Source organism: Accipiter gentilis, chromosome 4 (genome assembly GCF_929443795.1).
Source record: "Accipiter gentilis chromosome 4, bAccGen1.1, whole genome shotgun sequence".
Taxonomy (NCBI): domain Eukaryota; kingdom Metazoa; phylum Chordata; class Aves; order Accipitriformes; family Accipitridae; genus Astur; species Astur gentilis.
Genome location: NC_064883.1, coordinates 47063363 through 47080699, shown reverse-complemented (window position 1 = coordinate 47080699; position 17337 = coordinate 47063363). Strand labels below are relative to the sequence as shown.

The 17337-nt window shown below is 40.1% G+C and overlaps 1 protein-coding gene across 1 annotated transcript in view; it reads left to right on the top strand.

Moving 5' to 3' along the window:
• Window positions 1-17337, top strand: part of SMARCC1 (SWI/SNF related, matrix associated, actin dependent regulator of chromatin subfamily c member 1) — a 90559-nt gene that overhangs the window by 57714 nt on the left and 15508 nt on the right. The window contains exons 22-26 of the mRNA XM_049798146.1: window positions 4653-4708; window positions 6550-6664; window positions 7544-7698; window positions 13055-13189; window positions 16958-17216. Coding sequence (XP_049654103.1) covers window positions 4653-4708; window positions 6550-6664; window positions 7544-7698; window positions 13055-13189; window positions 16958-17216 — 720 coding nt within the window. The remainder of the gene's footprint in view (window positions 1-4652; window positions 4709-6549; window positions 6665-7543; window positions 7699-13054; window positions 13190-16957; window positions 17217-17337) is intronic.

Genomic DNA, 17337 nt, shown 5'->3' with positions numbered 1-17337 from the left:
AACCTGGTCTAGTGGAAGGGGTCCCTGCCTGTGGCAGGGGAGTTGGAACTAGATGATCTTTAAGGTCCCTTCCAACCCAAACCATTCTATGAAATAAAAAAAAGGAATGTTTAATAAAACTTGCCCCAATACTTGCAGAGAATTAATACCAAATGCTTAGAATCTATGATAATGCTTGACGTGTGTAGTGCATCATAAACCTACACAAACTCATTATGCGCTCGTGTCTTCAACTGCCACAGCAACTCACACACTGCTGGACGCTGCTTTTCTGAAAAACTTTACCTTAAGATGGGAAACCTTGAAATGTGTCATAAGCAGAAAACAAAACCCACCACATTCAAAATTGAGTTTAGAGTAGAAAGGCAATTCAGTCTTACCCGAAAGACTCAAGAACGAACTGACTTTGTGAGTAGAGCAGAAAAGCACATGTCTTACAGGACTTAATTTTATGGCATTTGTAGGGTCGACTTACACAATTATTGCCTTACAGCTTTCTGAGCGTGATTCAGAATCTAGCAAGGAGTATGGTCACCTGTGAAGTTTTGCATTCCTGAGCAAATCATGTGCAATCGTGTGACAAGAACCTTCTAGGGAATTTTTTCTCCTCCCTTGGAGTGTATATGTGAAGCTGCAGGTTTCTGTGGGAACTCATTTGGACTAGAAGCCTTCAACAGATGAGGTAGTAGCCTGATGGTTGAGATGCTCGCTGCTGATATGGGATGCTGAGACTTGAGTCTGGAGATTTTAGTCTGGAGAACTTCAGCTTCAGGTTCTCACCTTCCAGAAGAGTGAACTAATTATCAAGTCATTAGCTTTTAAGAGACAGAAGCCTTCCCATTCTGACTTAAAATTGTCTACAGACTAGCGCTTTTCTGGCCAGTTTCAGTCTGACCTGGAGTTTTGCATGAAGCAGAACTTAAGAATTGATCCGCTTCTCCCTGTGGTTAAGTTTTGGGTTGTTTATACAAAATTACAGACTTTTCTTTCAATTACACTGTATCCCAATACTAGGAATCTTGGAAGTTCTTCGTGTTTGGGCTAAGCCACACCAGAATGAAAATTTGTGTATTCCTGTGCAGCATTTTTGTAGTTTGAGCTCATGATCTTCCACTCTACCAAGTCAAGCACACTTGGAGTGTTCTGTACTGTTTCTACTTTTTTTGCTCAAGGAGAGAATAAAGCTTTCTTTGTAAAGCTTTCTCTTTTGTTTACTAGGAGGGATGACACTTCTAAGCCCACTTTGGAGCTCCGCTTCTAGGCTTGAAATAGCTGTCTGACAAAAATCTAATCTAGATTTTTCCCTGTGACATTATTAGGTCACTAAATCCTAACTCTGAAATAAAACTTCTGAAGGAGGTATGTCCCCAGTCTCCATAAATTGAATTATGGTGGCAGATACTTCAGATAAGCAGGTTTTTCATCTTAAAATAAGCCAAGAGGAAAACCATTATCTTTCAGTCAGACAGTTTAGTATGTTTTTCTTATATATGGAAGGGACTCTTGTAAAAACTTCTCTACAGTTGTTGCTGTTAAAGCAAAACACTCTGTACACCTGTTTTTCTTCAGTGTAGCACAGGGGAATTACCAGTAAAATGGGGATTACTGAAAATGAACGCCCAATGCAGCTAATGTCTTCAGAAGCTTAGAGATGGATCAGGGCTTTTCACCAGCAGTTTTATATTGGCATGGCAGCATGTGTTGGAGTCCATGATCTAAATAAGCTCCTTCTTTAATGTCCTGTAACATTAAATTGTACTAGTGTCTGTTCTACAGAACAGAAACGAAGATCCTAGACAAGGCATGTGAGATTGTGCTGACACTTCCCTCTTGTCCATTCTTGCAGAACAGCTGGGTGCTGCAAATAAATCAGGATTTCTTGGACTTTTAAATAATCCATATGCAAAATACCAGGAAGTAGTGGTACGTTATTCAGACACCTTCATGGTATTCTCCATCAGTATGCTTGTTGTTATCCTCTTATCTCAGAGGCCTGCTATTATTAGTAGGAACACTTAAAATAAATGCTTTGTAAAGGAATAACTTTATGAATTAACTAAGGACTAGTAGGGAGAGATGTGTCCTAAGCACAAGAAGATACTAACTGCTGTTAGAACACTTGCTTCTCTTCTGAGGTGCATGCATCCAGTGCATGGTACCAGTGATTTTTTTTTTTTAATTATTATTTCTATTTCTCTTTTCTTCATTTTGGTCTTGCATGTGTACAAGTTAGGCTGTTATCTAGTCTTCTGTTCTGGATGCTGAAGTTAGATGGGATAATAACTGGTCAGCTGCTACTCAGAAAGCAATGTGTAATGCAAGGGTGCCTGGCTCTGTTTTGGCAGAACTCTTCAGATATCTCTGTAATAGCTATTTGAATGCCAAACAGACAGTAAATAAGAGGTTACAAGCTTGAAGAGCTCAGTCTAGCCAGCCAGAAAAAAAACCAAACAAAATGAGCAATAGCAGGAAGCCCGTAGCTGTGTATTGAAGCTAAGGTTTTTTCATGCTTGGTGGTAGGGCACTCTGAAAATGCTTGTGGTCAAGGTCACGCTTTTATGGGTGTCTGGCAAACTTGTTTTGGGTTCTAAATAGGAAGGCGTAAGAGGCAGTGGGTGCTGTCCAGACCCACACATCCATGGCAGTGAGAGAACCTGCCAAGTGTCCAAACAGCTCATATTATATGCTTGTAGCTTCCTATGACTGCTTCCCAAATGACTTGTACTCTTCTGTTGTGATCTCTGAGGAGAGGAGGACTTCTTTGGTCAGACACTAGGTAGAGATTTTTGATGACCAATTCGGAACCAGAGGCTGCAGTGGTGTAGGCGAGCTGCCTGTGCTCGCTGTAGAGGTCTCCTCCTGAACATGGCCTTGGCACGCTTCTCTTTTTCCATAAGGAAGTACTTCATGACTCCAGTATGGGAACCTTGGCTTGGACCCGGTCTTGGCAGAGGCTGTCACGTGTGATTCTTCTGAAGATTCAGGTCATGGTGTAAGGCTGAGGCTCCACCTCCTGGAGAAGTCCAGGGAAAGGTTATTGCCTGGAGAACCCAACTGGTGGTGTTACAGAGAGCCCTGTTGTAAGCAACATCTGTTGGTAATTCCTGAAGCCACTGGGGAGAATTAAGAGCTCGCCCAATGCTATTATCTTCTTCAGCATTAGCACTGAAGGTGCAACTTGGCTGTGGTTTTTCAGAGCGTCTTGGAAAGCATGCTTTTAAAAAGCAGGGAGTTGAGCAGGCTATCCTGTGACAACATTGTCAGGAGGTGTGTTCGTTCATCCTCAGTTCTGTTTCTTATTTGTTTGGCTATATTTTGGATGCAGAGGAAACTTGGAGCTTTCAGCTGGTAATTTATGTGCTTTTCTTGCTTTATATCTAACCAACAACCAGCTCTTGTGCTCAGATGTGATTCACATCTTATTTAGCACCTGACTAGGCAGCTGGAGTTGGGCTCTTGAGGAGCTGCAATACTGCTTTTTTCAATGAGAAGGCAAAGAAAGTGTTAGGGTTTAATTTCGATAATTTCATTGATCCACTTTCCAGTATAAACCCACAAGTATTGGTGGTATTACAGCTGAGGAAGAAGCAAGAGAATGAGTGGTCGAGGTCCTAGAGGACTGTCCAGGAACAGTTCTATTGTAGCACTATACCTTTGGGGCCAAATTCTTTGATTTAAGCTTCATTGTTAAATTCAGACTCAAGCATGTGCTTTGAATGTGTATTTCTGAGGGCTTGGATATGATTTCAGAGTGCTTTGGGGAGAAATGTGTTTGGAGGAACAGCACAAAGAGCCATACAGGACTGGAGAACCAGTTGGTCATCATGTTTATGCAGAGCAGCAGGTACAAACGGTGTGAAATGCTGTTTCACCGTGCAGGGTTTCACATCAAACCAGCGTGGAGGATAACTGCTCGTTGCCTTGAACTCTGGTGGGTTTTGGGGCCAGAAATAACAAGAGATCCTTAGTGTTTTAAGAACAGTGTCAGTGCTTTAACAAGTTTGCTACTGTTTAATGTTACTCTGGTGTTGAATAATTATTTTGAAGTCTGCTTTGGAGAATTCTGGTATTTGCACCACCTGCAAAATGGAATTTAAATCTTCAGTTGACCTGCAGTGCATGACAATGCCTCTGGATAGACCTTTCATTGAAAGCAGCTCAGGGGATCTTGTGCTAAGGAGGAATTACAAGTCTGGCAGCGCCGTAATTGAGGTTAATCACGTAACTGACAATCATCTACAGAATCAAATTGGCTGTATTGGGAAAAACATTTTATAATACCATGACTTACCAATGGGAATTACTGTATGACTTGAATATTGCAGAACTGTGCATCAAACTGTCCTTTATGTAACTAAAATGGATAGATTTGGTGGTTTCTCTCTAGATGGGTAAACTAGGGGTTTCAGCAGAGCATAGATAATTTAATGTTTTCTTCTGCTTGTTGGACTGAAAAGAAAAACCAGTGAAATTTAGATTTGCAAGTAAACTTGATTTTTAAACTAAAATTAGTGTAATAAGCTTTAGTCTTCCAGGAGTTTAGTGTAGTGGCTTTCTTTAAACCACTGTTAGAGAACAGAAAATTTTAGTTGACCCTGAAATATGTGTCGAGTGTCGGCAGTTCTAAATATTTTACTTACTACTTTTCTCAGATGGAGCCGAAGAAGAAAAGATGGAAACCGAGACAGATGGGCAACAGTCTGAGAAGGTAAGCTTGGCTCAGTACACTGGTTCTGAAAAGATACTTCTGACACTTATGAACCTGAATTGCTATGTTCTAAAATGCCTGATAAGAAAGGTAGACAGTAGTGTGCTGGTGAGTGTATGTGTCCATAGGGAACAGTTTTCAGTCTCCGTAGTGCTTCATTTTCTAACGAGTGATTTAGTCTCAAACTGTATGGAAACAGTTCTTTTGCTGGACAAACAGCAATGAGACATTGGTGTGTTGTTTTCTAGTCCTGAGGAAAAAAAGGTTGGACCGGGAGGAAATGTAAACTGAGTGACACCAAATGAATTTGAGACTTAAGCTGCAGAAGGACATCGGTACATTATGGTTCATGACTCGTAGCGGTCTAAAGCAAGCATCACTTTGAAGTCTTGCCCTAGAGAAGTTTGTCTTGTGACTAACAGCCTTCCTAAAGTTGAATGCAGCTTTCAGCTCTGACAAGATCAGAGAGATCAGAGCTTTCCAGGAAACGGTCGAGTTTGGGTTACTTGCAGTATTTGGCAACCGTTTCTGAGTACGGGGTGTGGAGCTGAGCAGATAACCTGAAGGAAACTATTGCCCCACCTGCATTGCAGCTCTTCAGTTGCAGTGTGAGTTAGTTACCTGTTCGGTCTGCACAATTGCTTGCAGCTTTAGTGGATGTGGGAGGATGAGATCTGTCTGACTAAGGTTGCCTGTAGCTGAGCTGGTCAATAAAACTCCTTGTTGCAAGAAGCCTGGGCTAACTCTTGGTTATAGATGTGTGTACTGTGTACTCTTGATGTTGGGTATGATGCATCCTGCTCATAAAGAACTGATATTTAGGAATTAATTCCTTCAACCTGTTGATAGTGCCTAAAAGAATGCAGTTGTTTGGGGCTTTTTCATAACCCCAGGTCTATAAACACAGTACCTCTTTCCAGATAGTCTATAATAATGGCACTGGCTGTGTTTGTTTCAGACCTGAACTGGAATTAAACTAATATCCTGGAATTAGAACATGGCCCTGTTTAAATAAAAGGTGGTAGGCACTTACTGAGTCTGCAGCAACAGGTGGTATTTCTGTGTTGCCTGCTTCATCAAATGAATGAGATAAAACTAACCTAATGGCTGCTGAGTGTAGTCTTGATGTTACTTGTCACTCTGTTTTCAGGTAATTCTTTTGCTGCCTTTCTGATAAATAGTCAGGTACACTTAGGGAGACATAAGTGTAGAAGACTTGGTCAGAACATGAAAAGATGCATTATTCTGTAGAGCAGAGTAAATGAGAAACATTCAGGTCAGTCTGGAGTATTTTGAAGGGGAAAATAATGCTTTCAGCGTTAAGCATGAAGCTGCTGCTTGCTCTCTTCCACTGATTCCTGGACAGAAGCACCTTCCTATAACATGTAATTTAGTTGTAGCATTTATTGCCATAGGAGGCTGTTGTGACCATGAGTTCTGCAGAATTTGGACCTGTGTGGATAGGTGAATACTGTATAAATTATTAACATAGCAGACACTGTAAAGGATATACCACTTACGCACAAACTACTGGAATAAATGGGGGCAGCATGGAGGGTAGAATATGTTCTTATCTGTCACCTTAGTCCAGGATTTCTTGTACCTTCAGATAAACCCAGGTTGCCCTGGGTTACTGAATCTGATAGACTTTGTCCATTATAACAGTTACTTTGTTATTCAGATTTCAGTTATGATTGTCAAAATGAGCTTAAGTAGCAGGCAACCTTTAAAATATAATCTCTTCCTTTATGACAGTGAGTTAATTTGAAAGCTATAAACCAAGTTAACATTGAATGCCTTCTATAGCTCTGATTCTTCAAACAATCTTTCATCCCATTTAGGTTGAAAACAAAGCAGAGAGTGAAATTGAGGAAGGTGATAAAGTACAAGAAGGAGAAAATGAGAGAAATCCAGAAAAAGAGCAAGACAGTGAAGTGACTGCAGACCCCAAGCCAGGTAATGGTTCCCAGCTGTTCCTCAGGCTGTGTTAGCTTTAATAGCCTTCCTCTAAAGTAGTTGGAATGGACTATAAACTCAGCTGTGGCAGAAATATTTCCTCTTGCACATCAGGCTGCTTCATGGTTCAGTAGTAAATATTCTAGTTTAATTTCACTGCAGAGTTCAGGCACTAAATTCTTTCTTGAACTCATTTTAGACTTCAGCTGAGCTTTCTTGCACCGTGTGTAGTGACTGGGTGAAGAAATTGCAGTAGCAAAGTGCGTGTAGGTCATATAAATTTTCTTTTGCCTGTATTGCACACCATTTGATCATTTTTGATGCAAAGAAATGGGACTGCTCACTTCTTCTCTTAGAAGTTAATATGTTAGCTCAGTTTCCCTGTGAAGTGATGCAGAGCTTTTATTTTGACAGCCTAAGGGGTACCAGTTTTTTTCTACGTAAGACATTATTATTTATTTTGAACACGTTCCCCTTGTACCACATGGATATATTGTTTTTCCCTGGAACTTATGTTCAGTATTTTAGCACAAGGTAGAATGAGAAGCATTTGGATTTGATGTAACAATGAAGTTGATTTGGAAATGCAGCTGAAATTGTTCTGATGAGAGTAAGCTGATGGCAGAGATGAATTGACAGGATGAAAACTAAAAGCATTTAAAGTTGCCCTATTTGTTGGATCAGATCCTCTTAGACTAGAATTGTTGCCCTGTCAGCATTTGGACGAATAGCAGTACCATAACGTAGGAGTGTGACAGCATGTGTATGTATTAATTAGTTTGACTAACAGCAGTGTGCGTAGTGCAATTCCTGTCCTGACGTGATACTGTTAACCAGGGGAGAATGCATGTAACGGACTTGGCGGGAAATCTTTTTCAGAAGAAAAGGAGGCAGAAGAGAACAAGGAGAACGTTGATGCAAGCAAAGACAAAGAAAACGAGGCTGGGAAAAAGAAAGTGGAACATGAAATCTCGGAAGGAAACGTAGCTACAGCTGCAGCTGCTGCCCTTGCCTCAGCTGCCACCAAAGCAAAGGTTTGTTTTATACAAATATCCATTGGCTTGGTTTCCAGTTCACACTAGAACTCTTCTTAAAGTGGTCCTTTGTTCCAGATCTGTGCAGTTTCATGTTCTGATCTCTAATACCTTGAAGGAGCACAAGTGCCATCTTCAGTTTCTTCTGCTTGAACTCCTAAGTGAAGCAATGTACAGTTTTAATCTAGGCGGCTACTTTTATGGTTATGAAGTTGATGAACATCCCTAAGAAATAGCCCCCAAATATGCTTGTTGTTTTTGGGAAGACTTTTCTCTTCTCGATATGTCTGGCTGTAATGCTGAGGACATAGGTCTAGGTGATAAACCACTTATGTTGCCTTTTTTGCTGTGCCACCGGCTGTTCGGTGGACTTCACACAAGCCTTCTGTGCTTGGGTGCTCTGTCTGTAAAAACAATGTGATGTTCAGTTCTAGTGTTACAATTGTTTTATAGACAGCTTAATGATTTTTGTGTTAAGAGGGACTGGGTGTCTGTTAAAAACATGTTCTTGTCTTCCTATCATTAAACTTCTGTTTGTCTGTAGTCTCTTAATGAGCTGTGGTTTGAATCAGTGTCCTATCTAATAGCTTTTCTTTACCCTATAATTACTAATTGCATGTTGTCTTTGATTTTCTTTTTGCAGGAACCAGACTGCCTTTGCTTCTTTTAGAATATCTTTTTCAAAATCCATTTTCTCTTTGTTTTTTGTTTGTTTGTTTTGGGTGGGTGGGGACTTGATTCAAGTTGCAGTTTGGGTGTCTAAATTGCTCTTGGACTCAGTGCCATGTTGCATGTCACCTACTTTATAGATACTAAAAGCAAAGCATGGATGGTGTTTACTTCCTGATGGATTTCCAGGACACAATAGTAGCTGTAATGAGGTGTTGCATGTGTCGTTCTTACTTTCCCAGTCTAATCTTTGTCTCTTATAACTTTTAACTTTAGACTTATTTTTCCAACTGCATCATATATATTGAGGACAGTGTGGTGCTATGTTTTGTCATGGATGATACAGTTCCTCCTTTATGAACCCATGAGACTTGAGGATATTTTTAGTTATTACCTTTCAAGCCAGGTTCTAAAATAACAAGTTGTGTGATTTCAGCGTTACTTAGTGTCAGAGCTAGGCACCCTGTGGAATCCCACTTTTCAGGCAAACTTCAGGTTTGTTATTTTGGTGAAGTGCGGAGTCCTAACTAGCTCCTTGTGCATCACTTTGCCTGTCTGCCTCCAAACCTATGGTGCTCCAAGCACCAAGCTCTTTTACAGAGAATAACTTACTTTCAGTTCAATCACGCTTAGAGATATTTTCAGCCAAGTTGGAAAAAACCCAGCATATATATATATATATATATATATATATATATATAAGGAGGCATGGAACTTAATCTCTGTTTTATGGAAGGCTACTTGCTCCAAATAAAGATGATCTCCTACTTTCCTTCCTTTGGTGATAACGAGTGCTAGAGAGAGGAGGGACTTGGTTAATGGCAGTTTTCATTATGGAAATAATATTCTAGAAGAATTTTAGCTTTATATTACAGGAAATAATATATTATAATTAGGATGTTCACACTTCAGAGTAGAATTCAAGTTCAGCAGGGATTTCTCTTTCCACTTGCACTTAAAAACCCAGACAATATTAAGGCTTTCAGTGAGCTGTATCTTGTCTGAGAGGGTAATTCAGTTCTTCCTAATAACCTCAAGATCTGGCCATGTGAAGAGCTATTACAGAGTTGTTTTTCTTACAATTTTATGTTGGAGGGATATTGCAGTTGGCTTCTAAGAAGAAATAGGGGTTAAAGACAGGCACTTGGAAGTGTTTTTTTCTTTTGGGATAAGTGGCTTCACCAATAAGTTGTGCTATTTGAGAAATGATATCCAGTGAATGTGTACATTTGGGGTGAGACTCTATATTACTACATATAGAATAGAGCAACAAATTAAAATGTGTTTTTACAGGTTATGGCTTCTGTACAAACAATACTAGAATTAAAGTCCCTTTTTTTCATTTTCTTCTCAGATTCCTAAATCAATGTAAGCTATTTTTTCCTTTCTATGCATAAGTAGCACCTGGTAGAAAATGTACTCTTTCCTGCAGATTGCTCTTAGCTTTTGTCCAGGTGTGATTGAGCTGCAGAGCTTCTGTTACAGGTCTTGATCCATCACTTACACTGCCAAAGAGGACTGTCCTGGTCATAATTTGACCTCCTGCATAACACTGATCTCATGACTTCCTGAATTCATTTTGCTGTAGCTGTGATTGAATACATCTTTTCTAGGAGACACTGATATCAAAAATGCCAGTGATGCAAAACCTTCTGTAATTGTCCATAAGTTTTTTCCATGGGTGGTAAACTTTGCTGATAAGCTTTATTCGAAGTCTAATGTGCTTCAGCTACTAACTGTTGTACTGCTGCAGCACTTTGCCTACTGGATTAAAAACCCTTTGATTTTTAACTGTTTTTTCATTTGTTGTAGGTATTTGGAAACGTAAAATTCAGGCATAGAAGAGATCCTGTTGCTAAAATCACTTTTCTTCTTTTTACAGGCAGCTACATCCCATCTTCTGTTTACAGGCAAATCAAATTATATCTTTAATTGGTTCCTTTTTGCTGCTGCTCTAGAAACTCACTGTGGGACCTTTTGCATCTCATGCTTGAATGTACACATGACAGGACTTAGTTTTTCGCATTGTGTGCCTTAATTTAGATAGTTCTGTGTTATCTGCCACCTTTATTTCTTCTGTTTCATTTGTGAAAGACTGTCTTATCCCCTCTTGGCCTCACAAAACAAAAGCTAGGTGAAGCATCTAGTCTCCTTTCACATAATAGCAAGAGGAAAGGAAGAAAGAGTCATTTTCTCTACCTGTTGCAATTTCAGCCAAATTCTCATGTGTGGATGAAAAGACTTCAGCACAGTATTCCAGTGAGATGGTGCTAGGATGCTGTCCATTTTCCAGAGGTCTCTTGTGGTCTAGTTTTACAGTTGTCTGTACTGGTTGTCACACTCATGTTCTTGCTGTGATTAGCTAATTTCACAGCTAATGCTGGGTTTAAGAAGATGAGGGGATGGGCTAGGTTCTGTGAAATTGCCTGTAATGTGTGTGTGCTCGGTCAGTAGCAAGTCTTGTGATTCCTTCCAAGTTTATCAGTATTCACCCAGACATAGAATTGCTGAGCAGTGAAACTAGAGTCAGTATTGTGGCAATGGGCATAAGCCCAGGCGCAGAGGCACTTGTGGCTATACTTGTGTTTGGGACTCTTGTGTTTAAATAGTAAAGCAAAGCATTGTTCAGTATCTGCTCTCAGCCAGAAGCCAGGTCCACTGGCTGGATTAGTGATGCTCAGGTCATTCAGAATTGCTGTTTCCCAGGATAACGTCACATACCATCTTCTTTTTTGCTTATTTATGACTTAAGGTGGATGCATCATTGTGTTTATCAGGCAATTTAAATCACCATTAGTTTTGTCTTACTATTTTTTTTGTCTGCTGCAGAGTTAGTAGTGACTCGTTCTTTTTCCATGTGAAAGCACTGGGTAATGCCAGGCTAAGGAGCAGTCTCTTTAGGCAAAAACTTGAATGATTATTTCCTTTCTAAGGTATATTTTGAGATCTGTCTTTTTACCTAATCATGTGCCTTGCTGGTTTTATGTTAATCTGGTTTCATTATTGAAATTGCATACATCAAGCAAAGCAAAATGACTGTCCTAAGCTGTGTGTATCAACAAAGGTACTTCTGTCACTCTGATTTTTTCATACAAATGAGTTTGTTTTACTGAACAGTATTAATTGACATCTAAATTTTCAGCCATTCAGTTACTTTATTTCAAATGCGTGCACCACTGGTCATTTTTTAACTGAATAGCCTACTTGAATTTCACAGTGGCATGCTGTTAGATGAACTTAGGGGATCACTCTGGTTCTCTCAGACTGTACTGGATTTTAAATTAAACTTAGTGAGAGCCTTGAATGTATGTTATCTAAATTTACTGAAGACTTGCTTGAAGACTTGTGGGTTACCAGAGGTGAATGCTGTCAAATGACACAACACATTAGTGATGGAAACAATATCATATGTTTTTGAGACATTCTGTTTAAAATTAGGATTACCAGGGAGTTTTATAATGCTTCCTTTCTCTAGCTCAGTATTTCTCCCAGTTCTGAGCCAAGGTCTGGGGCACAGCTTGCTAAATATGAGTCTCTGTTTGCAGCTTGAGCTGGATGAGATCCAGCTTTCTCTTTTTTTCCTCCTTCCCCTCGGCCCTCACCTTTCCCTTCTCAAAAGCCAATCCTCCTTCCCCCTCAACCCTTGGATGTGTCAGTAAGGCTTTGCTTGGACGCTATGATTAGGAAACATCCTTTGACTATTAATACAGAAACTCCCAAGCAGTACACATGGTGGGTGTTTTGAGTGTGTTTTCATTTTGAACAGCAGGCTTTTAACAGAAGCTAGTAGAAAGCATCATTAACATGCCTTTCACACTTGGAGAATGTGAAGCACTTTTATAAGCTGTCTCATATACCACATATATATACACACATATATATATCTCCTGTATCATTTATGTGTAAGTGTGTATATGTAAATGTGAAAGCTAAAGCCTTGTGAAGAATCTGTTTGCCTTTTTCTGCAGTTTGCTTTTGCAGTTTAAATACAGCTTTGCCTTCAGCTTTCTTCTGCAGTAGGAATACTGTGCAACCTGGTTATAAAAAGAAACTGGAGATTATTTTTTTTAACAGTTTCTTCTAATACCTGTGTAGAGATTTCTCTGCAAGCTCTCCCTAGCCTGAGGTGAAACTGCTGTGCTGAGAAAGCTTATGGTTTAGTGGTGTGGTGGTGCATGTAATGGGAATATGCTTAACTAGATACGTAGCTTCTCATTTACTTGAGCAAAAAATATTTTAATAGCAAAAGCATGCAAGAATCATCTCACTGTTTTTGTGGGTCGTTCCAGGTAAAAGTCTCCAGTGTGTGTTTTGGTGACAGCTTTTTGGATGACCTACAGCTGACTCGGTACAACGTACCCTTGCTCCCTCATTTGCATTTCCACTGAAAGTGCTCTCTGTTGCACAGCTCTTGGAAGGCTTCGAGGCAAAGCTGGATTGCTTATGAGTACTGAGCATCCACAATACCTCTCATATTAAAACTTGACACCTATTTATTTAAAAGCTTAATGATCTTCCAAGGGCTTCTGGTTCTGAGCATAAGTTTGATAATCTAATACCTGTTTTCTGTCCAGAAGTGGAATAGGATGGCTAATGCTAGATACAGGCATAGTTGGCTTATTCATTCCTTTAAAGTGCTTTATTTTGTGAGATATGTGTAAAGCAAAAACCTGTGTTTTATCCTCAGCACCTAGCAGCGGTGGAAGAAAGAAAGATCAAGTCCCTGGTCGCCCTTTTGGTGGAGACACAGATGAAGAAGCTGGAGATAAAACTTCGCCATTTTGAGGAGTTGGAAACCATTATGGACAGAGAGAAAGAGGCAGTAAGTAGGGATTCTGGATTAAATCAGTCACTGCAAAGATATATGTGTGCTAACAGCTGGAAAACTAGCAAGTTCAGCTTTATGCAGGTCTTTCTACTTCAGCTGGAATTCATAATTACCCCCTACAGTAACATTTGAGGCCTCTGCTTCTTTATCCAGCATCTTCCCTTTACCAGAAGCAACAAACTGGGTGTATCCTGGATTTGCTTCCTAATCCTTACTCCTGTCATCTAAGTGTGAATGTGGAATTGGTCCTGAGCCATTATGTAGGCCTTCTCACATGAATGGTGTCTGACATAGTAAGAATGGCTTTTCCCTGTAACAAGAGTGAAATGGGAGGAAACCTGACTTCCCTAAGGGAAGGGAAACCAGCTCCCTCTGTCTTTCCTCCCTGCCCTGGTTTAGACTGGGGATTTGCTTTTAAGCGTGGAGGGCATTCTCAGTACCTCTCGGGAAAGTCCTCAAAGTGAGAAGCGGTAGCAGGAGGATATGTGCTCGGGAGTAACAGCTTCTCATTTTGTGGTGGTGATGGGTTTGCCTGAGCTGGAAAGGGCAACAGTAGCTTCAAGAGAAGGGAAGGAAGCAGTGACATTGGGAGATGGGAAAAGGTGTTTGCTCATAGGGACCAGAAAAGCATCAAAATAGAATAAAGCTGAATTGACAAATCTAATGAAGAAATGTGACTGAGGAGGAGGAGCTGGGCAAGCTAAGCAAGAAGGTTGTTGGTTTCTGTCCTCAGTCTAGTGAGGCTGTAAGCCAGGGCATAGGTCTTGTCTGAGGTCTAGCCAGCTGAAGAAAGTGGTGACACTAAGAGAGCATCTCTGCAGTGCATCCCAAACAAGGTTGTATTTATATTGTAGCACTCTTAGTGACACCTCAGTGGAAGCTTGTGTATCCCTAACATCAGGGTATAATGTGGAAGAGATGCTGTCTCTGCCTGTCAGCAGCTGGATTACATGTCAGTTACTAAGTGTTCTTTCATATATAGTGCAGCATACTTTCAGAGAATAGGTTTCTCTCCAGCTACTGTAAAGATGACCCAAAACTTCATTTTTATCAGAGCAGTCAATTTTTTTATTTTTCTGTTGTATTGCTTTCTCATTTTTGTCAATAAGCAATTACTCTAGATGCTTTGAAGATATTGACTCATCATGCTAGGGCTTTTCACATTTGTCCTGCCGTGTGAATTTAATGGAATTTACATTCATTCTTTGGCATTAATCACATTGATAGAGTTTGACAAACTGTGGTCTTTTGTTGTAGCAGAATGTCAGCAAGAATTTCTAGATTGCTCGGCATCCTCAGCTATTTCAGTGTGGTGTTTGACACTGATTGGCAGCTCAAGAAGTGGACCTAACTATTTTGAAAAGGTTCGCTGTAGATTTCTTTCTTTGGGGGATATATTTTATTAGCGACAGATTTTTTCCATTTTGAGGCATATGACATTTTCCTTTTTTAAAATGTGCATACAAATTTTTCCCTTGGCTTTCTGATGGTTAAATTTGGTCTTTTCACCTGTCATTGTGGAAATCTAGTGGAATAATTAAAGCAAAAAAGATTCCTTCGTGCCATTGCATGCTATGCATATGTCCTTATTTGCTGCACTGGCTTTTTCTCATGGTAAAGGTAAGGTGATTCTAAGTGTTGAAGGAAATCTGTGCTGCAGACTGGAGGGTGTTAGATTTTTAGACAAAACACGTTTACTTCAGAGTTTAAGCTAAAGTAATCTCAGTGCTGCCAACTCTGTGTGTAACCAGGGATCCTCTTGGTAGGAGCCTTGTTGACCCAGAATTTATAATAGCATGTGAATGTTTTCTTTACTCGTTCTGTTTAGGGAAGAGTTACTTGCTGAAGATGAAATTGTAGTACGACGATGGTTATTGTATGAGTATACATTAAGTGCTTGTAATAGTCCCTTCTAACAGTGAATCACTTCACAACACTGCAGAAACGTGCTGGTGCAAAATTGAGGATCGTGAAGAGTGTAGTGTTCATGACAGTGTGCCTAAAAGTTTGGCTGACTTCCTGAATCAGGTGGCATAGGGAGATTGTGTGGCAAATTGATACATGTTGATCTTTGTTAAGGTGCTTAGCCTCACTCTTGCCTGACGTCTGCTGCAGGTATAACTAAGTTTTGAGCGTTGAAGAGCAAATACAAATTACTGATAGACTGCCCACTGGAAAATGTGTTACTACCCATTGTCTTAATACTAATCTGTGGGATACGACTGTAGGTTGTGTCCATAAATCTGCTTCTAAAAGTACTGCAACAAATGCAAGAACCTAGTACGGAACCAGGTGTTTTAGGCTCTGCATCAGTTTTAAGACCAGCTCATGTTATAACTTGTGTTTATGTGCCTTTTCCTCTGTCAAACTGTCTTTTATCATCCTGAGAGGAGGGAATGTGTAGAAGGGAAGTTTTCACTGGTTTTGCTAAGTACAAGGTGTATTTGCAGGCACTGGATGCTGTTTGGGGATACTTGTAAAGACTTTTTTTTTTAAGTGTAGCAGGATAGGGTACCATGAAGAGAGCAAAGCAGGAATACAAAAGAGCATAAAAAGAATATAAGTATGGTGTAGCCATACTTCTTGCCTAAGCCTTTGTTTCGGGTCATTTGCAGTAATTCTTCTCTGAACTGCCTGCCACCTACTGAATCTGTTTCCACACATGCACAATTACACCATTGGTGTACGTGCCTCTTCATTTTATCAAGTTCTTCCTGCTAACATATCAGATTGGTCAAGGAAAAAGGAGTCATGGCAGCATGAATAATCACATTGTAGTCTCTACATGCAGAAAACCAGCCCCCAACAAGGAGGATGTATTATTCATTAGGCTCTGTCCCCATCTGGTTCTGTTGGTGAATGCGTGCTCTGTAGTATTCTGTTTTCATCCATGCTTTGTCAGCAGTCAAACTGCTAACACAAAGTATTGATGGAGCTTTGGGATTTTTGGAGAACTTCTGCTAGGTGGAAGTCTCCTTGGCAACCTGCTTTTCAGATAAATTATGGAATATATCTTAAAATACTCATTAAATATTTGTAAACTAGTCACACAAATCCATGTGTCCAATTGCTGAAGAGTAATAGATGTAGAAATGAGTTACAATTTTTTAAATAAGCCAAACAACATATGCTTCCTTAACCAGCACAGGGATTAATCATATAGATGCCCGATACTAAGAAAGATTTTCTGTAGCTTTTTTATCTTTCATTTTGGGCTTGCTTACTCTCTACATGGCTTCATAATTAAACAAAGTAGCCTATTTTATGTTAATTGGCCTAAATTACATGAGTTTTTATATAATTCTCTTCTTAACAGTGCATATCATTGCTGTCTGGCTATCATGATGTTCAAGTCCTACACTTAAAGTTACAGAGTGGGATCCTACCTCTAATCACTGAGTTGGTGCTATTGCACACATATTCTGCTTTGGTCTTAGCCTAGAAAATCTCTTTTGTTTCCTGTTCCAACATACAGAAGATTGAGAGAAAACCATAACACTTTCTTCTAGAATTGTGTTAAGGCTGCATGCTTAGCACAGTACTCACTGAGTAATGTGTTGTATTACTGAGAGTTTCTTTAGGACAGAGCAAGGTGGGTTCATCTGTTCCAGCTGGAGAATGGCCTTGACCCCTTTACCAAAACCTGCTGCAGACCAGACAGTTGTGTATCAATAGGATAGGAATTTGATTTGCAGAAACATGTTTTAAATGTATAGTTCTTAACTTTGCTTTGCCTTTTTTCCCCTTCTATTTTTGACATAGTTAGAGCAGCAGAGACAACAGTTGCTGACGGAACGCCAGAATTTTCACATGGAACAGCTGAAATATGCTGAATTAAGGGCTCGTCAGCAAATGGAGCAGCAGCACAGTCAAAACCCACAGCAGCCTCACCAGCACTCCAGTGGGCCTGGGATGAACCCCCTTGGGGCAGCAGCACATCCAGGCTTACTGCCTCATCAGCAGCCCCCACCGTACCCTATGATGCACCACCAAATGCCACCACCTCACCCACCACAGCCAGGTAAGAGTTGGAAGGAGAAAATCCCCTTGCCTTAATTGTCATTCATAATAGAGTAAAATCAGAGGAAGAGGTATTGTCAGGTAAAATTCTGTCAGGTTGCCCAGTGAGGTTGTAGACTCTG